At 41.6% G+C, this 21,182-nt stretch overlaps 1 protein-coding gene across 1 annotated transcript in view; it reads left to right on the top strand.

Moving 5' to 3' along the window:
• LOC126407647 (DENN domain-containing protein 5B-like) overlaps positions 1-20,907 on the top strand; it is a 28,146-nt gene extending 7,239 nt beyond the window's left edge. Inside the window, exons 3-21 of the mRNA XM_050072735.1 lie at positions 829-1,543; positions 3,456-3,643; positions 4,844-5,338; positions 5,487-5,718; positions 7,996-8,146; positions 9,716-9,800; positions 9,888-10,007; positions 10,108-10,260; positions 10,400-10,478; positions 10,572-10,650; positions 12,550-12,678; positions 12,804-12,925; positions 13,193-13,338; positions 13,433-13,551; positions 16,120-16,304; positions 16,488-16,570; positions 17,090-17,216; positions 17,459-17,633; positions 19,541-20,907. Of these exons, the coding sequence (XP_049928692.1) occupies positions 829-1,543; positions 3,456-3,643; positions 4,844-5,338; positions 5,487-5,718; positions 7,996-8,146; positions 9,716-9,800; positions 9,888-10,007; positions 10,108-10,260; positions 10,400-10,478; positions 10,572-10,650; positions 12,550-12,678; positions 12,804-12,925; positions 13,193-13,338; positions 13,433-13,551; positions 16,120-16,304; positions 16,488-16,570; positions 17,090-17,216; positions 17,459-17,633; positions 19,541-19,724 (3,567 nt within the window). The 3' untranslated portion in view covers positions 19,725-20,907. The remainder of the gene's footprint in view (positions 1-828; positions 1,544-3,455; positions 3,644-4,843; positions 5,339-5,486; positions 5,719-7,995; positions 8,147-9,715; positions 9,801-9,887; positions 10,008-10,107; positions 10,261-10,399; positions 10,479-10,571; positions 10,651-12,549; positions 12,679-12,803; positions 12,926-13,192; positions 13,339-13,432; positions 13,552-16,119; positions 16,305-16,487; positions 16,571-17,089; positions 17,217-17,458; positions 17,634-19,540) is intronic.
• The last annotated feature ends 275 nt before the right edge of the window (positions 20,908-21,182 follow it).

Raw genomic sequence — 21,182 nt, 5'->3', positions numbered from 1 at the left:
CAGACTCATCAGACCAGGCAACGTTTTTCCAATCTTCTATTGTCCAGTTTTGGTGAGCCAGTGTGAACTGTAACCTCAGTTTCCTGTTGTTAGCTGACAGGAGTGGCACCTGGTGTGGTCTTCTGCTTCAAGGTTCGACGTGTTGTTGGTTCAGAGATGGTCTTCTGCATACCTTGGTTGTAACAAGTGGTTATTTGAGTCACTGTTGCCTTTCTATCATCTTGAACCAGTCTGACCATTCTCCTCTGACCTCTGGCATCAACAAGACATTTTCACCCAGAGAACTGCTGCTCACTGGATACTTTATCTTTTTCGGACCATCCTCTGTAAACCCTAGAGATGGCTGTGTGTGAAAACCCCAGTAGATCAGCAGTTTCTGACAGACCAACCCATCTGGCACCAACAACCATGCCACGTTCAAAGTCACTTAAATCACCTTTCTCCCCCATTCTGATGCTCAGTTTGAACTTCAGCTGGTCGTCTTGACCATGTCTACATGGCTGAATGCATTGAGTTGCTGCCACGTGATTAGCTGATTAGCTATTTGTGTTAATGAGCAGTTGAACAGGTGTACCTAATATAATGGCCAGTGAGTGGTTATTTGAAATAGCATATTCCATAATGGATTTTATGGTTGCATTTACATCATCTCAGATGGACTTTAGTCAAGTGTAAATTCTGAAAACAGTTGCATGGTTTAGAAAATCCACTGTTTTCATTCCCAGTATCAGTTATTAAAAGTTACATCTGAATTGCCACCTTGTTCTTACGCCTTTTTATGTTTTCTCCTCCCTTTCCTCATTTTCATTCTTCACACTTTCTCCTCAGCTCTGCATGCCGAGGGGTCTCTCCTTCCGCACACAGGCAGACAGGCTCGATCCTCAGTTTCACTCCTTCACAATGTCCTTTGACGACGGCACACGTTCCTACGGCTTCGTCCACACCTTCTACGAGGAGGTGACCAGTGCTCAGATCATCACTGCCATGCACACTCTCTACCAGATGCACCACGTGGAGCACCATTCAGCTTCGTCCACCTCCTCTCCCTCCTCCTCGTCTTCGTCTGCCTCCTCGCCCTCCACCTCCAGCATGGACTCGCTTGTGAGCAGCTTGGATGAGTCAGACGCTGAGTCTCTGGCGGGGGTTCCCGGCTGCCTCGGCTGCGCGGGCTCCTTCGATCCAGCACGAGACACTCTTTACGTGTCCAAAGCCCTCTGCCTCCTCACGCCGCTCCCCTTCCTTCAAGCTGCTCGAGAGTTTTTGTCTCAGCTGCACCAGGCTGTGACATCACGCACAGCCCCACCTCTCCCTCTAGAGAGCTACATCCATAACATCCTGTACGAGGTGCCCCTGCCTCCTCCCGGCAGGTCGCTGAGGTTCCACGGGGTGCAGGGACCTATTGTGTGCCAGCGGCCCGGGCCGGGCGAGCTCCCACTGGGGGAGTATCCTCTTGGAGAGGCGTTCTCGCTGCTGGGTGTGGACAATATGGTGCAGCTACTTACCTGTGCACTTCTGGAGACACAAGTCCTGCTTTGCTCTCAAGGTGAGCACACTGATCACTTATTAGCATGCATGACATGATGCTAGATACCTCGGTGTAAATAAGATCATAGCAAGGGTAAACAAAATGAGGGGAAGATATTATTAATGTCAGTAAATCAGTTTAAAGACATTGTAGGAGAGCACATACAAGAGTATACTGAAGTGCAACTTAATCAATCTTTATCAGAGTAGAACCCCAAGACTAGGCCTGTTTTGTGACAGATTTGAGGCAGAAGGGTTGAATAATGTAGAATTTAAAATTGTAAGTATGTGAAATGTGGTGGATGAAATACCTGAAAGCTACACTTGAGTAAGAGTACAGGTATCTTACCAGAACATGACTCTGGAACAGTCTTAAAATATCTGATACTTCATGGAACTAAAGGACCAAAAGTAATTTTATTTTATTAAATGTGCTTATGTACCAAAAGTACATGTAAATGCTGTTAATAAAAAAACAAGTGGTCAGAATTTTGAGAATCATGAAGTTAATTTCTTCGTAATATGTACACCACCTTAAAAATGAAGCACACATTGCAATTGAAGAAAAACAAGGTCTTCTTGACAACTTAAAGGATTTAAAGAACAAAATCCAGTTTTTCATTCCTTCATTCATCCGTCTATCCCTTCCTTACTTCCTACCTTCCTTCCTTCCCTATTTTGTAGTCAGTAACTAAGATGCCTAGGGGGAATGTATAAGAGTAAAAGTACACATGTTATTTAGGAAATGTAGTGGAGTAAAAGTGACAGTTCACAGAAATATAAAAACTCAAGTAAAGCACAGATACTCCCAAAAAATACATAAGCACTGTAACAAAGTATTTTTTTACTTAATTACTTTACAAAACTGCATGAGAATTGTTTCAGTGCTCAGATTAGTCCTCAAATACTGGAAGAGCTCTGAGAGGCTGTCCTTTTAAGGAGTGGCTTGATGCTTTAACAAAGACAGCTTCTTATGAAATAATTCCAGCAAAAAGTAAATGATATAATCAATAGGTGGGATGGTTTTATTAACAACTCAAGATACAGGATAAATGAACTGGAAATTGATACTTTGTGCATCTTAATTCGTGCATCCTTGTTATGTGCACTGTGCACATAGAGTTTACAAGCCTAACATATATGAGTGTATGAATGTGTGTATGTCAGTATATATGGTTATGCATATGACATGTACATATACTTTATTTTCATTTTCAGTGTTTTTTCTTGGAAGATAATACAAATACAGCATGTTATAGCCAGCCATATTTCCCCCCCTTATGTCTGTTATTATGTTATGTTTTATGCTGTTGGATGTTTTTAAAATATAAAAAAATATTAAAATAAAAAATGTATTTGCAGATGTTTTATGCACAAGATACTGTTAATAGGGGCGTCGGTAGCGTAGTGGATAGTGCTGGCGCCCCATGTACAGAGGTGATGCCTCGCTGCAGCGGTTGCAGGCTCAACTCCGGCTAGCTGCATGTCACCCCCCGCTCTCTCTCTCACCGCGTTTCACTCTGCCCTGTACATTAAAGGCAAAAGCCTGAAAAATAATCTTATCTAAAAAAAAAAAAAAAAAAAAAAAAGATACAAGATAAAGTTAATAGCATGACATAAATATAACATTAAAATGCAGAATGAACAGGAATGGAAAAGACAAGTACAGGTAACCACATGATAGATAGATTTGAGGTTAAATACTGACATTCAACCTTAATGAGTGTGAAACATCCTCAGTCATTAATTAGGCTGCACTCTGTAGCATGTAAACTGTAAAATGAATTAGATAGTTCTCATGTAAACAGCTTAATTAAACACTGTCAAAGATAATATTCTTGAAAAATGAGTTTCTCTCTCGGTACTTATAGGTGATTCTTCTATGCCAGTGCCTCATCCCTCTCTCCCTTTTCTCTTTCTCATCACCTCAGACTATCAGCGTTTGATGACAGTTGCAGAAGGCATCACCACTTTGCTCTTCCCATTCCAGTGGCAACACATTTACCTTCCCATTGTTTCCGCACCGCTGCATCACCTCCTGGATGCTCCTGTGCCGTTCCTGATGGGCATCCAGCGCAGAGAAGGCGCTCAGCGCACCTCCCTCCACCTGCCACATGAGGTACACAACTAAACAAGGATGTGAATGCATGAGTAGTTTTCTCCATGAACACGCCAGTCAGGATTTGAGCATGCAGACATCTCAGTAAACATTCACACAAAAGCATCTAAAAATGTTTTGTTCCAACTGAAACGTTCTTACAGCCATTTGCTGCTGATTCCCTCTGTGATGCACGCGTGACGATTCGCCCTCTGCCTCCGGCCTGTCGAATTGAGACGCTACATTTCCTCAAAGCCCGATCCAACACCGCATCCGAGATCACTTTATGCTGCATGAATATCTCGCTGAAGCCTCTTTGAAGTTGCTCTGCCCCAGAAAGGAGGCAGTTGAAAGACAGCCCGCGGGGGATGAAAGCAAAAACGCAGAGCATGAGAGATCCAGAATAATGGGGCTCGCTGAATAATTAATGAGAATTAGGGATCTCCACTTATTTCTTGATTTTCGCAATTTGATGTATGGGGGGTAATTTGCAAAGAAGTGGGAAATATTTGAATCATACATGCACGATTCTGCTAAAATGTTGGTCTTTCTTTCATCAGGTTTAAAAATGTCATCCTCCTTGATGCTGATATGTAAGGAAAACCTGGATGCTCATGTTTTTGTGTCCTTGAAAACATATGATTTGTGTCCTGATTTACCTGTATGAATAAGAGAGATGATGAAAAGACATTGACAAGGAAGTGAAGACATTAACTAGGAGGATGAAGCTGCACAGTGTGCGCTGCTGTCCACTCCACAGTACATTAACTTCCCCCGAGGCTGTAAACTGACTGTCCGAGGTCACTGTTGAAGGTCGCGCTGCTGCTGACTGCGCTGTGCTCCGCTGCTGCTTACAGAGGCAGGATTTTTAAATCAGTGCCTATCTTCGTCTCAAAGTTCTGTACTTCATTGCTCAGCAGCTTCATGGGCACAGGTTTGGCACAAGTTTCTGATTGTTTGCCAGTGTGAGAGCCTGATATTGAAGGTTCCCCCCTGTTGCAGTGATAACAGTAATCATGAGATAATCCTTCGCATGCTAATATCCTCTGAGGGTTTAGCACAGTGAAATGCCAAGAATCTATTAATGGCATGTAAATCTTCATCTCTGATCTTAATTGGATGTTAAAGCTCTGCCACAACATTGTGATGGGTTAAACCTGTTATGATTATCTGCTGGAGGAGCCAGTTGTTCATATTTGTTTGTCTCTTTCTCCTACACAGGCCAACCTGTGCTTTGTGGACATTGACAGCCGCTGTGTCGAGGCCCCCGAGGACCTCCCCGTATTTCCAGACCAGACCGAGCTAATCCAGGAGCTGAGTGAGGTGCTGCTGCGTTTCGGGCTCCCTCCACAGGGCGGTGTGGTCACCAAGACTGCCACTGCGTCCCCTCGCCTGAGCAGCCTGGTGCTGGAGGATCTGATGGAGGACAGAAGGAACGGGAACCTCGGAGGCGAGGAGCTGGCGGTGCTGGAGAGGCTGCAGGCTCTGGCGCGGAGGTGTGGAGCAGAAAAAAAGATGTCAGATGGAGGGAAGACGCTGGTGTTTGAGGAGGAGGAGGAAGAGCTGAAGGCTGCGAAGCTGAACATTCAGCTGAGGGAGGTGTTCGCTGGACGTTTCGCTGCCATGTTTGGCAGGTATGACGAGTTTGTCATCCACAGCGCTCTTGATTTGGACTCCTGGTTGAGCAACCGAGAGGGGACGTTCAGCTTTGACAAGGTATGATTGATAGGTTTAATAAAACTACTGTATTTAAGCCACTTATTTATGTTGAGATTGCTTTTCTGTGTGTTTGAAACACTTTGGATTGTAGTAGAAGCATTATATCCTCGTCCATGTTATGTTTGATCGTGTTTGTGCTTTTCAGGGTTCCTTCCTCTCAGTCCAGCCTGCAGCACACTTGCACTTCTTGTCTCGCTTCCTGGAGACGTCCATGTTTTCTTCCTTCGTGGATGGGAAGGTGATAGCTCGCTGGGCGGACAGAGAGCCACTGCAGCAGCTGTTTGACAACCGTCTGGAGCGAGAACGACTGTACGACACAGACGAAGAGGAGTCCCGTAACTCTCGCTACAGGAAATGCACCTCAGTCTTTGAGTCAGGTATGGTGAGGGTGCTCGTGAGCAAACGAAGATGAATTAAATTAGTATTATTACATACATGTTGCAAGAGAAGTCAGAAAATAAATGCTGTAATCCTACAACATGGAACACAAGGCAAAATATGCAACAAAAACAGAAGTGAAATGTTTCCATTGCTTTAAGTTGTCTCTCTAATCAGGAAAGACTTAATACTATACTATAATTTCGCTTAATTTACATAGATTATCATGTAAACTTGACAGTGATGAGCATGTGAAGAGATGAGTTAAGTTTACAGCTTTTGCAAACAGGAAATGACATCTATACAATTGAAAGGACTTTGGCACTTAATGTAGCTTAAAGCAGTGGTTCCAACTGGTGGGTCGTGGTCCAAAAGTGGGTCGCTGGTCTATTCTGAATGGACCGCAAGTGACTCGCAAACTTGTCAAGTTTGTAAAAAACACCCTTTATTTTGAAGTATGGTGAATTTCTGGCCCAGAGCTTTTATTTTGAATTGCAGTTTCCTGCTGTAGAGTGAGTGAGAGAATAGACAGCGACCTAACAGAGACAGCAAACTAGCTCAAAGACATGGCCAAACGCAAGTACGACGCTGAATATATTACACTATGTGGACCTTGAACTAATGGCAAAGGAGGAATATGGACCCCGTGGCTGGACCAGTTGGGAACCATTGGCTTAAAGAGTAACTTGGACCCTATTTTCCCATGTTTTTGTGTCTAAGTCATTGATGGAGACAACAACTTTTTGAAATTAGTCCAGTATTGAGGGAGACTGCGGCAGTCGCAGCAGTTTTTGGCACTGACAGGCTCAGATTGTTATTCTAAGTGTCAGACAACATTATGGAAAGGACCTGACAGAGAAATGTTCTTTTTAACCTTTTTATTGTGACCAAGTCTTGCTCAAGAAGACGTCTCAGTACTAAATCTCGTGGACTTTTCCACATTGTCAAAATCATCTTAATATTCAACCGTGACTCTGAAATCTTTTAGATAACACTGAGCCAGGATTTCTGTACTCCAACAAACTCTTCCCATACTCCATTTCCGCTGTTGTTTCTCCTGCAACAAGTCAACTCTCACGAGATTCCAGATGACTTTTCCTTGAGCCAGACTTGGTTACAATACCAAACAGATCAGTGAAAGTTAAGGAAGTGTTGTCAGACACTTATGATAATAATCTGAACCTGTCAGTGCCAAAAACAAGCGCTTTAAGTGGCATGCCCTGAGTGGTTATATTGCAGCCTGTTTTGCCAATATGACTGGAGCGGTCTCTTTAAATACTGGACCAATTTCAAATATTGTAGTCTCCATTAGTCACTTGGACTCAAAAACATGGGAAAATAAGGTCCAGGTTGAAAAAGTTTCCCATTAAGTTATTACACATATTATTAAAGAGGCTGAACATTTTAATGTAAGCCTGCGACAGACCAAGAGTCACATCAGGATGTTTCTGCAGCCGCTTTTCAGATAGTATATATTGAGAACCTAGGATGAACCCTCCATTGGTAGATTGAGCAGAACGATGATTGAAGTGGATGCCAGATTGTCAAGAGGGAATCTGCAAATCTGTCGCCATCTGTCCTTCTGTTTGGGTTTATACTGTATGTTGATTATGTTGCCATCCCCTCTCTCTTTTGTGATAAGCACTGAGGATCTTCCAAAAAGGGGACTCGTGTGCCAGAATGTTTAACAATTCAAACACGATTCAAATGGCAGCTGATGGAAACGTTTCTTAAATGGAAATCAAATAACCTGATGAATTATTAAAACAAAAAAGGGATGGGTTATTATTTGAGGGGGATAGATGGGTAGAGTTAGGGAATTAGAGAATTAGAGAGGGGTGAACTAGAGGATACGGGAGGGGATGAGTATTATGCGGTATAAACGGAGGACAGGGCTTTGAGTCCCATGAAAACTGTTTCAAATCTTCGGCTTTGAAGTTGTGCCAACCTCTCTGCTGCAAATTCACTGCTTGCATCCCAATCTGGCTGTATCATTGTTCACATTTAGACTCTGCTTCAGAGATGTCGCTCCATCTCTGCCTCCATCTTACTCACTCAGTTACACTGAATTACTCTGTGCTGTTGTACACTGTTTGTTCCCGTCCTCCTGCGAGTCTCAGTGCAAATAAACAAACTGAGTAGCACACTTGAGTACAAGATGTTCAGACGACGTTAAGTCGTTAAGGCACATGTCCTCACTTGTCGTTTCATGACTCATCTTATCTACAGCAGATAGCCCTGTTGGATCTTAACCGTCGCTGTGTTTGTGTCTGCAGCTCAGGCCGTGGAGCGCAGGCTGCTGAAGGCCGACCACACAGCCATACACCCCCACCTGCTGGACATGAGGATCGGACAGGGTCGTCACCAGCCGGGCTACTTCCCTAAGCTGCAGGCTGATGTGCTCGCACAGGGACAAAACACCAACAAGTGAGCTTTTGGTTACTGCTGTTATTCAGTGAGAATACATCAGAACAGTGATTCACAATTACGAGTACTCATAACCCAGGTCCAGCGGTTGTACAAGGCTGTAGGTGTAATTTCCAGTGGGGACAGGAGGAACATGTTGTCACCTCCCCTCAAAACCCCATTTGTATCTCCCCAATTTTCCAAAACGTCTCATTTTTTACACCCAGAATTTGTCTTTAATACACCACTGTTTGTCCAACTGTCAGATTCTGTCTGGGAATATGATTTTACTCTGATGTACTTACTTAAAAAGTGCCATAAAGGAGTAACATATTTTGCATATTTAGTATTATTGTGGCAGATTATGGTATGATGACCAACAACCATAGCCCATAAATGTATGGAAAAATGTAATAAAAGTAATCAAATCACACATTTTATATCTGGGGGTGGACCCCATACCCTCAGTTTTACTGTGTCCCCCATATTTCTCAAAACAAAGTTACGCCATTGAATTAAACCAAAATATCTACAAACTTTAGGAGGAAAATAAACATAAACATAAACAACTTTTTCTCACAATGAATCGTTAAAGATAATCCAAAATTAATTTACAAATAATTCATAAAGTTAGCTTAAAATAATGGATAAGTAGTTTTATAGTTAAACTCTTCATCTTACTCTTTTCTGTATCCTTTATTATGTTTTATATTTTATTGCCCTGTAAAGCACTTTGGATTGTCCTTCTGTATGAGATACTCTACACAAATAAAGCTGCCTTGCCTTTAAGGTAATGAATAAATGCTCCTGCCACACCAAGGACAGGATAGTTGAGCTCATCTGATGGGGGCTGTGTGTACGTCAGACAATAAATGATGGAAACTACTGCATTATAATATCACCAGTTGTCAGGGTCTACTTTATTACTACCCACAAAAATACACACAGGCATGTCTTTTAAATACAGCAACTCCATAGCACCAAGGTTTTTATAGTGAACTAAAGCTAAACTAAAAACTAGAATTAACTGTAGAAATACATTGTAAAAAAAAGACCGATCTGAGTGATATTGTGTACTTAACAAAACTAACTAAAATAAAATAGAAATATACAGAAAATGTCTTCAGTTTTAGTCTTTGTCAATCTGGTCAAATTTGTCAACACAACAAGCATGAGGAGGCCTTGATGCATGTGTTCATTGAGACTGGGATGTGTGCATCACTGTGAGTCAACTGGCTTCACAAAGTGTTGGGTTTCTATTGTACTACCTTCTCTGAACCTCTTAAATCTGGCCTCTGAAAAATACTTCCCATGATATAATAATAATAAAAACTAAACTAGCTTAGCAAAGCCACTCTGGAAACTTACTGAAACCAAATTGAACTAAAAGCTAAAATTAAAAATCAAACAAAAATAAAAACTTGTAAATAATAATAAAGATGATACATTGCATTTTAAAACGCGCCTTACAAAATGCCAAAGGTCACCGTACAGAGCATAAAATAATGTACAGAGCAAGATACATGAATTGGAGAAACACATACTGTTGTGTTGTAGTGAAATATTTCGCGATGTTGTCTTGGTGAACAGGTGGTCCGGTCGTGTTTCATCACGCAGGACTGACACCAAGAGATCAAAGGCTGAACACTCAGGAGTGGACAATGAACAGAGACAGGTACCTTTACATGTCCACACAGACACACACACACACTAAGATCTTTGGATGCTTGTGTCTGATTCATTACCGTTTGTTTTTCAACAGAAGCACACATTTGTGAGGAAGAACCTCCGCCAGTCTAAGCTTCTTGATCCATCGCCTCAAGCCGTCAGTGAGACTCACAGAGAGTTTGTTGACGGGCTGCTGAGCGAGTGTCGTCTGAAGGTGAGCGCTCTGTCTGAGTGATGATGGAGGCACTGATGTCACTGATTTCTTAAATCCAGGTTCAAGATTAATGGTACCAAATGTTCTCTCTGCTCTTTAGACCAAGCGGATGTTGATGGAGCGGATGGGGAAGGAGAGTGTGGAACTGGGTCAGGGAGAAGCCAACATCACGGGCCTGCAGGAAAACACACTCATCCACGGTCTGTGTGACCTGCTGGAGAGAACCTGGGGCCACGGTCTGCAGCTGAAACAGGTCAGACACATGATTTAACATGACTTATCGTCAGCTCAGATGACCTACATAAAAACACGTAAACAAATTCACATCATGCGTTAAAAGAGGTGACTGTACGAACAGGCTGGATATTGACAAGTGTGTTTATTGTGAACAGGGGAAGTCCGCTCTCTGGTCCCATCTGCTTCACTACCAGGCGGCCTGGGGGAAGACGGAGGCACCAGCTGAGTCTCCAGGTCAGAGCACAACCTGACCGACTTCTTTTTCTTGTATAAATCACTGAGCTAAGAGTCGGATGATTACTGGGGTTTAACTTGCTGTCTGTTCAGGGTCTAATGGTTCAGACCAGAGGACGTTTGATGATGGCGCTCTGCTCCTGAGAGGAGCCACGTTAATACAGGACATGAGGTAACGAGGGCGAGCATACTTTGATGTTGGAAAGAGTGGTGCATCTGTGTGGGAGGCTTTGTGTGTGTTTAAAGTCTGTGTTTTATTAAAAAAGGCAGGAAAAAATCTTTCATTTCCTCTTTCAAATAAGTGATATTCTGGCTGAAGTTTAGATGAAGACAAAATCTTTTTAAAAACTCATATGCTCATGCAGTATATCTCCACGCTTTGTTCTGGTTATTGTAGAAGCCAATTTCCACCAGTGAAGGAAAAAATAAGATTAAAACTTAGCTTTGTAATGGAAAAAAATAACTATGAGAAACTTACTCAAAATAATGAGTTAATAATTAGTTGTTGTTGTTTTTTAAATATTGATTATAATAATAATTAAAAGCTTTATTTTTAGATACTAAGTCGTTATTTTTGAGACACTAACTCATTGAGAGATACTGACTCATTATTTTGAGATACCAAGTCAGGAGATGCTAAGTCATTATTTTTGTGATACTACTTTACACCGAGTTGCAGAGTCATTTTGAAATACTGTGACATTATTTTGAGATACTATGTCATTATTTTGATAAAAAATAACATTATTTATTGAGCACTTTTCATACAAGGGATGCAGCTTTACAAAAAAGATGCAACACAAAAGCAAAAAGGACAAGAGCAGACAAAAAAATAAAAAAGTTAAGGTAATGAAAACAGAGACCAGTAAGAATAGTAAAAAATAGCACAATAAATATAAAATAATAAGAAGAATTACATGAATTAATTAAAAGTCAGACTAGATAAATAGAATAAATATTTCAGCTGTCGTTTTAAAATGTTCACCAAGCCCACATCTCTCCATAGTTCTGAAGCATGGTTAACAAAAGCTGTGCTGCCTAATTTCTTGTGTGTATAATTGCATGTATTTAAAATCCAGCAGCAGAGGATCTGAGAGCTCCTGAAGGATTATAAAACAACAGTGAGCCTGCAATGTAGGCCGGTCCCAAACCATTAAGAGCTTTGAGAACAAGTCAAAAAAAAAACCTTAAAATCTTTTCTAAAAGATACTAGGAGCCAGTGGAGTGAAGCTACAACTGGGGTAATGCGCTCTCTCTCGCTTTGTTTTGGTGAAAAGTCGAGCAGCACAATTCTGGATAAATTGAAATTTTTCAATTGACTGTTTTGGAAGGCTGGTAAAAAGAGCATCGCAATAATCTAGGTTATTTAAAATAAAAGCATCTTTATAGGATAGGAATGGCCGTACCTTGGTGATGTTTCTTGAGTGATAAAAAACTGCTTTGGTCTCCTGTCTTCTGTGAATTAAAGTTTAAATCTGTATCAAAAATAATGCCCAGGCATATTATTTCAGATTTAATCTCAGGAGCCAGATGCACAAGTTTGCAGGAGAGTAGATCTCTTTTAGCTTTTAGCTTGGGGCTAACTAAAAGAATCTAATTTTTCTTTAGTTTCAAAAAGTTATTGCTCATCCAGTTTTTTTCATCCAACTATTTTTTTCTCATTTTAAATACTGTGTCATTATTCTGAGAAACTTCTCATTATTCAAGATGTTAAATCATTTTTTTTGACATATTAACTCATTATTTTATTATTTTAGGATAGGTTTTTTAGAAAACTTCTCATTATTTAAAGTGGTTAGTCATTATTTTGAGACATTAACTTACTCACTTGTGGAAGGTTCTTATTATTTTGAGATACTAACTTATTATTTTGAGAAAGTGTCTCATAATAATGACTCACAGGATCTTTTTTCCACCATATTGGTGGAAATTGGCTTCCATAGTGTGTATATCTTGGTCACAGGCACATTTTTCTCGTAGATGTAAAATGAAACATCTAAATCATCATTAGATACAATGTTCTGAGAAAAAGTTGAGCATTAAAGGTTGTTTTCCACTTTTGTTCTTCCAGGTTTATCCAGACCATGAGTGAGGGTCTGTCTGAGGTGGGTCAGGCTCGGGCCTGGATCCACTTGGCTCTGGAGAAGAAGATGCTATCACAGCACCTTAAGGAGCTGCTTACAAACCAGGAGCTGCTCAGGTCAGACATTACTCATGACTGACTTTTAAGACAAGTAGACACAAGTCTAATGTTTCTGGATGTCATTTATGGTCAGTCTCAGGATTTTGACTGATCGTCTTCCCTTTCTTCTCGTCCCCCGACAGGCAGCTGTATAAACCTCATGCATTCCTGCTCTGTGAGGAAGAAAGGGAGCAGTTTCTGTTCCACCTGCTCTCTCTCAACACTGTGGACTACCTCTGCTTCACACGCGTCTTCACCTCCATCAGTGAGTCCTGTAAACTTTAACAACAAAATGCTGGAATTTACTGGCAGCTTTAAAGCTTTCAAGGACACTGAAGGTTTCCTTTGGGCTCCACCCACTGGCCTTTTGTACTTGAATTACATCCAGTATCCCATGGACTCACACAGAGCCTCAAACAATAGACACTGAAACTGCACCAATGTTGTGAAAATCCTTTTTACCCAGAGTATTGTGATAAAGAAATGACATGAATGAATAACACTCTGCTCATGATCTCTTGTGTGTCTCCAGGTATTCCATACCGTGTGGTTATAATACCCATGAAGAAGCTGAGCATTGCAATGGCAACAGTTGACCCTTGGGTGTGCGTGTCAGGAGAGCTGGGTGATTCAGGGGTTAGACAGATCCCGAAGAATACGCAGGAGGTTTTTTTCCAGGTTTGTGTGCGCTCTGCAGCAGTAAGGTCAACATCGTGTCTGACAGAGACGCATGCTTAGATGCACTCACTGTGGTTCATGCTTTTCATTTCAGTGTAAGAACCTGGGCAGGCTGAGCACTCTGCAGTTGGGACAGGAGAACTCGGGCCTACTGGCCAAGTGTCTGATCGACTGTGTGATGGTTTATAATGAGATCACTGGACACACCTACAAGTAAGCTTCTTAATTGACCCTGGTTACATCGCCAAACACTCACAGTGGCAACAACAACAGCTCTCTGCTTGATAAAGATTTGATGACCTCTGAATGATCCACTGTCAAATACTTCAATGCAAAAGCAGCTTTCTCACATGATAATATAATGCAGACACAGGAAATAAGCAACTGCACATACAGTGGCACCCCAAAATTTTTTCTAGGGTTTACAGGTGGGGCCACTAAAAATCTTGGGATGGCACACTAAAACAGAAAGCCATGACTGAATTTCGGAAATTCTGTTGTGCTGTTGAAGTATGTAGGCTAGTTGTAAACAAGTAAACTATGTCAACATGGAGAGTTAAGGAATCGCATAATGCTATACTTTGATTTCTTATTTTACAGTTAATGTTACTAATTATTAGAGGTGTAACGACCCATCGATCTGGATCGATATATCGACTGAATGATCAACGATCCACTATCATCATCTTTAGGATGCGCTTTTATTTTGAAATTCTCTGTCACCGTCAAACAGCAGCAGACAGATGGCAAGCAGTCAAGAGAAAGACAATGAGGATAACGTTATTTATTCAGGAATAAATCAGCAGTGTGGAAATATTATTGATTATGGAGAAAATACGGGACAACAGACAGAACACATGCCATATGTGAATAATGTCGTTACGAGATAAAACAAGACATACCTGCCTGGTTGAGCATCTCACTTCACTAACTTCTAAATACAGCAACATAAGCTGCTCTCTTTCGACAATGTTGGGCTGAAATAACGTGCATGCAGGCTGAAATTCAACCGAGCTGTTCTGTCGGGAGATGCAGCGACTTAATGTGCTCTTTTGTGTGTGTTAGTGAAGTCAGTGCACTTATTATTTCTGTGTCGTTGTTATCTTTTATGGCCAAAAGTAAAAACAAAAGGGTAGCAGACAGATTGTGTTAAATGGGCTTATAATATTGTCTCGATGGTAGACCCCTGAATCGCATTGAATCGAAATCGTATCATGGCAGCATTGTAATATCGGCAAATATTGTAGCATTGTCCAAAGAATCAATATATCGTATTGAGATGAAACTGGTGATTTACATCCCTATTAATTATCTGATGCGCAAAGACTAGTACTGACACAGTTAGCATTTTGAGTTTCACAACCATCCTCTTTCGGGCCACAGATATACTTGCTTTTTAGGCACGTCTTCGTGAAGGCAGCCGGCTGCATCGTGGACACAGTTATTCACAAACTTGCTTACATAATTCTGTGTTACTGGGGCATTCCACTAGAGGGCACGCAAGAGAACTCAGACGTATATAACTTCCAGATTTGCATTATGTAAACAATAAACGTGGTGACACTCGAGGAGACTACTATATTGTTATATCTGAGATCACAGCGGATCGCAACAGAAAAAGTGACAGCGGTGCCATCATAGATGGGATGTATCAAACACGTGGTTACAGTAGCCAGTATATGTCTTTCTTTCTGCCAACACTGCCCCTGCCTTTCATTTGTGTATTGAATTTCACAGACATGTTGCATTAATTTCATAGAACGTGCACAACCAGCACTCCAAACAGCCGCAGGATACGTGAGGCTACCATCATGCACATGTGAACACGTAGTTAAAAGCAAGTATATCTGTGGCCTTAATGTGTCATTACTTTTCAGACAGCTTTAATTTGAGTGAGTATGTTGATTGTAATGCTTTATTCACACTACATGCGAAACAGCAACAAGCTACAATTCATCTGCAATGGAAATTGGTGACATGAAGCTACAAATTGACACCCGACACTTGGCTGCAGACGGGTGTAACGAGCTACAGACAAAAGTTGAGCTGGCCTCAACTTTTTCAGCGCTCCAATGACTCAGTGAAGCATCAAGCACATCATATGTTTCTATTTCTAGCGGCGGTACTGTGCTATTCAGCTCGGTTAGCTGACACTATGCTAGCTTTATGTGCAATATGTGCACGGGGGATGCAATGAGATGGCGAAATATGATGTTAAAATGAGGCTTCAGCTTTAATGCTTTAATGGCGTTCAGTTGAGGTTCTTTATGGCAAGTAGGAGACACACACAAGCCCCTGATAATGTAATTATGTTAACGAGTGCTTGAGCAACACTTCAGCGGCAATTCAGCAATAGCGTAGCTGGTCAAGTTTTAGCGTTATGGTTCGTAGTGTAAACACAGTATGTGGAATAAAGCATTTCCTGGGGAAGAAGCATGGGGGGCCACCCCAGGCCACCCTTTTGTGGTGCTGCTGTTCATGTACACTGTGATGGATACCCTATCTGGAGCGTATTTTTTTAAGTCTCTGCAGTTTATTTAACATCATGTTGTCACGAACTGAAAGCAGCTGCTGCCTCATAAAAAGCAAATTAGTCTAAAAATACATCATGTATCACCCTAGAAAACCTGTGTACGTTATCTAAACTGAAATTATTCAATGCACACTCACTACACTATGCTAGCTGATTTGAACAGATGGCTCTTACCGACGTCATGTCCTTGTGTAATAAATGTTTTTAAAGTTGGACCTAATAAAACACTGTGTCTTCTTTCCTTCCAGGTTCCCATGCGGGCGGTGGCTGGGGAAAGGCGTGGGCGACGGCAGCTTGGAAAGAGTCCTCATTGGTCAGCTGGTGTCACCTGGTGGAGAGGAGGATGCTGGCAGGTGGACAGGGACGCCTCCGGAGCTGGCCTCTCCTTCTCAGAGTGTGCGGGCAGTGCTGGGATCGCTTGGCAGCCGAAGCAGTGCGTGCTCACAAAGAACACATTCTTTTGTACAATAGCTGACCTAGTTGTTGGTACAATAACAGATTCTGTTCCTGTATCACCTTTCTATTCAGCTCCTGTCCACTTCCCCTCCTGTTTGTCATCACTGATACTCATGTTTCAGTTTCTTTTTTGTCAACTATTCTGGATTTGTCTTGTCAGGAATGCTGTCTGTCGAAGTGCAAGAGGACATGAGGGAGGCAGCAAATAACCTTGTTAAACACTTCCACAAACCCGAACAAGAGGTATGTGACTGTAAATAAAACATTCAACCAAATTCATTTAACGTGTTGGCTCATTTAGCTGAAATGGGGTTAAAATGTTTAGTGCAAAGCATCTCATGCAGCGATGGGTGAGACTGTGAAGCTCCCACTTGTGTTATTTTTATCTCCAACATGGTTCGTTACCCCGGCGTCTCCAGCCCAGGCCTCATTTGTATCACTTGTGTATCAGACTAGCCTCTCTCATCTCAACAGCAATTGGAAAGCACTGAAGAGACTTGATGAGTCACTTTAGTTTATCAGTAATGGGCCTCCCATTCACTGTAATAACATCTTTAGTGCATGGCCTTTAATGTACAAGCATGCTTTGCTCTGTTTACTTCCTCTCAGTAATAGAAAGAAGAGTCTTTTAGATTAGGAAATAAACAAATCTGCTGTGGAGGATTTTGGAAAATTGCATATGAGAGGATTTGCTGGAGCTGAAAGATGAGCCTCTTGCTTACAGTGCCTCTATTAACTCTGCCCCCATTTCTGTCATCCCAGAGGGGAAACCTGACAGTCTTGTTATGTGGCGAAGGAGGGTTGGTGCTTTCCTTGGAGAAGTTCCTCCTGCACGGGCTCAAACCTAACCGTCTTTTCCAGAGGAATGTGTTTGTGTGGGACTTTGTGGGTAAGTACGGCGAGTGTGAGTCCATTAAACCTGATGTTTTACATCTTGTTGATGTCTGTTTCCTGTCTCCATCTAGTGGTGATAAATATGAATTTCACCTATCAAATTGCATCCAACAACGCATGATTGATGAGATTTTTAAACAACCAGTGTTAAACTCTCTATCCCCAGCCTTGTTTTCCCTTTATTGTCTGTAAATGAATAAGTCATGAACTGACAGTATGACCATCTCCCTCCCACAGAGAAGGCAGTGGTTTCCATGGAGACAGCTGATCAGATGGGTGACCTGCATGGATCCACACTGACAAAGGGTCCACCCTGCGACTCACTGTGCCACTACGTCAATGCCATCAATGCCTCGCCACGAAACATTGGAAAAGAGGGCAAGTTCCAGCTGTTTGTCTGCTTGGGAATCAGGTGAGTCATCGTTTTGTTTGTAATTCAACAATAGCAGTATAATGGGACTGATGCTTATGTGACTACTCCAATGTAGTAAGTCTAAAACACATATTTACGATAAATGTTTAAAGCCGAAATAGGGAGACGGTTTAAGAATATTATCCCCACTGGATTCTGTGATTTAAAGCATCCTGGTTATTATAGTGTGTCAGGCAAATGTGATATAGTTTCCTTCCTGAGGCCCAGAGGAAGCAGCCTGCAGCATAACTGCACTCAGAGGTTTTCCCACACTGAACCATCTCACTAAAGTGAAAGGACTCTCTGTCTGTCCTTTGATTTTCTTGACAACCGTTCATCCAATTGACTTCACACTTGGTGGGTGTATTGCTGAGGACCAGAGGAAGTGCAGTGCTGAGTGTGAGCTCTACATCTACAGGACATACAGTATTCATTAGCTGTAGATTATTTACACACTGTGTAGTGTATTGAGAGGGTACCCTTATTAACTGTCGCAGCCCCATAAGGCATGCTGGGTACAGCTCACTCTCCATTGCTAGCTACAATCAGGCTCCCAAGAGGTGCACCGGTCTTTGAAGCCAATCCTCATAGTGGCCACACAGTGGAAAAACAACTGCAGCATCTGTCATGTGATGCCCTGCGGCCCAAACGATTTTCCCCATAGACTTACGATGTGAAAGAGACGTCTATAAATCAGTGGATACATTTTTTTTTTTTGAGCATAGCAACACTGGCAAAATGACTTATTTCACTATCAAGATTTGATCCATTCAGTCTGATAACATTTGGAAAGTCTAGAAGACGCATCACTGAATCATTTTATCCCCATTCAGTTTAGTAGAGTGTCACACCGACGTCTTGAGTGCGCTTGCTCCATGGGCCCAATGATGCGGAAGCAGCATTGATCATCCCGGTAATCTTATATGCAGCAGTTGAACGTTTCTAGCTTCATGCACAACTGCGCAACTTGCATAGGAATGAACAGGATCCCGTCTCCAACGCTGTATCCAGGTCTCTTTATACATCCATGTATTACAGTACATTCAAGAACAGATGAAGAAAGAGAGACCGGTGTTGTTACATTGTAGCAAACTCAAATATTTCAAGCTTTGGTGATGTAACTTCCAGGATTAAAACTTGAGTCTCTGGAAATAGCTGCACTTTAACTGTGAGGCCATAAAATGTTTGTGTGAGCCTCTGCACCTGAATGTGGAGTATACTTTAGCATTGCAAGGGGGTGCAATGATGTCATGGCGTAAATAATACTCAGGACCCAGGGAAGCCCACTTTCGAGGGGGAAGTTGTTTGTATTAATTGTTCTTGTGAAAGCTGAAAGTAGCAATGCTGGAGGCCAACGGGCACTGCATTAGTTTATGTAACCTTCAGTTCAGAGAAGTAAAGTGTCAGCCTTTGTCTTCTAATGGTGTGACGAGAGATGCAGAAGAAGCATTCATATCTTTGTGTAAGATTAATACAGATTAACAAAAATAACATTTTGTTGCACTTAAAGGTCCAGTGTGTAGGATTTAGAGGCATCTATTGCCAGAAATGGTAAATAATATTTAGAACTATGTTTTAATTTGTGTATAATCACCTGAAAATTAGTCACATTTTCTGTTTCTCTCTTTATATGTTCTGTCACTAAAACTAAATATCTTTAAAAGAGTGAGATCAATCTAACAATGTATTTTGGCGGGGTGTTGTGTGCAATGCCTGTGCTTTGGACCGAAATTGAATGACCTGAACATTCAGGTTAATAAACACTGAAAGCATCTTGTGGTAGTTTCTTGTGGTTAAAAGCTGGTTCAAGAGAAGACACATGGTGCTCATTCTGTCTTGTCGTCAGCTAATTCACCTTTCGATGAACTACTAACTTATACTGACCACTGACCTGTTCCTCTCGACAGGGACCGGCTTCTCTCTCAGTGGCTCCCCCTGCTGGCAGAGTGTCCCCTGACAGTGCGGACATACGAGGAAGGTGCTCTGCTGCGGGACCGAGCTGCTGTACACTCCCTCTCCCGCATCCTGCACACACTCAACGAGTTTACCATCACCCTGGAGACTGCACTGGTCAAAGGAGTTGACCTCTGACCCTGACCGATAAGCCCCTGCTCTGTAACCCGCTGCAGGAATGCAGATGGGTTAAAATATTCATCTCTCCATCTGCGGGAAAAGGAAGTACATTCACACACTTGAGAAATGTGACTTTATTGTAAAAGAGGACAGTGGACTAGATGACGTCGCTGGCAACTGGAGCTCCAAACATATTGCCTTGTTCACTGATGTAAATGTCTTATACACTGTATTTGCTTCAGGAAATAGTCAGATTTTTCCTATGCTTGTTTACACTGTGAAATTCTGTTTCCTCAAGGAGAAAGAGAGAGTCATTCATAATCCCACATCTAGATATTTTCACAGCTCACACCATTAACTGTACCCGACCCAACTATAACTCTCCTCCGACTGCTGTATTGCTTGCACTCGAACTTTAAACTAAGCACATGCATGGCCAAAATCTGTTTGTTTTATGTCTTAGTGTGTTGTGATCTGAAATATCAGGACTCAGGCCTTATTATATGAGCATTTTTCTTGACTTCATTCATTGGATATCTTAGTAAGTATACTCCAGAAAGCTAATGTCCCCACTATATGATATGTTACAAAATGTTATATTATTATGCTCTTGTTATACTGTGTAACATCTTGCCTGTTTCTCATTGTTTACTTCAGTTTACGGTCACACACTGCAGAGTTGTGCTCCGTCGGTGAAACACTGAAACCAAACTAGTGTCCTAGTTGTGTCAGTTCAAATACCCCTCGTCACTTTGTCAGAAAGCCCCCCCCCCCCCTCTCATTGTAAATATTTTGCTTCATTAGACCTTTGATAGACTCGTGCCCATTTGTTATTATGGTGTAATGAATCTGTGGCATATTTTTCTGTACAAAGGCATCTTGTTTGTGTCTATGTGAAACAGTAGATCCCACTACGGACACACTTTACTGATTCTGTGGATATTAGTCATGCTGTTTGTTTCTCGACTGTTCAGTTGTCCTCAGACGACGAATAGAGCACAGTTTCTTAAAAAAACGCTAAGGATTATGTTGATGTCACGTTTAATTTAACATCTAAAGAATTATGAAGATGCTGTCTCCTGCACTGTTCTGCAAGCACTATGTAACCCACAATGACCAAGCCTCTATTATCATTTAAGATTAGAGAAAGCAATAATGAATTGTTATTTATGAAATGTGTTGTCAAAGATTAAAGTTAATATTGAAATAACTGGCTGGGAATTGTTTTTGTTTTTGTGCCATTCCCTCAAATCTATGATGGAAGAAAGACGATGAGATTCTTACATAGTAAAATGGCTTCAGTTGCAAAAAAAGCTTGACCAATTACATCTGATAATCACAATGACTTTAATAGTTTGCCAAATGAAAACTCGACCAGCTACTGTGTGTGCACTGTGTTTGGCTGTGTCGTCTGACAGAAGCTCCTTAGATCAGTTTGAGGATGATGTTGGCAGTGTCGCAGCCATTACACCATAT

The sequence above is a fragment of the Epinephelus moara genome, chromosome 20 (assembly GCF_006386435.1).
Source record: "Epinephelus moara isolate mb chromosome 20, YSFRI_EMoa_1.0, whole genome shotgun sequence".
Classification (NCBI taxonomy): Eukaryota; Metazoa; Chordata; class Actinopteri; order Perciformes; family Serranidae; genus Epinephelus; species Epinephelus moara.
This window is presented reverse-complemented; position numbering and strand designations above follow the sequence as displayed.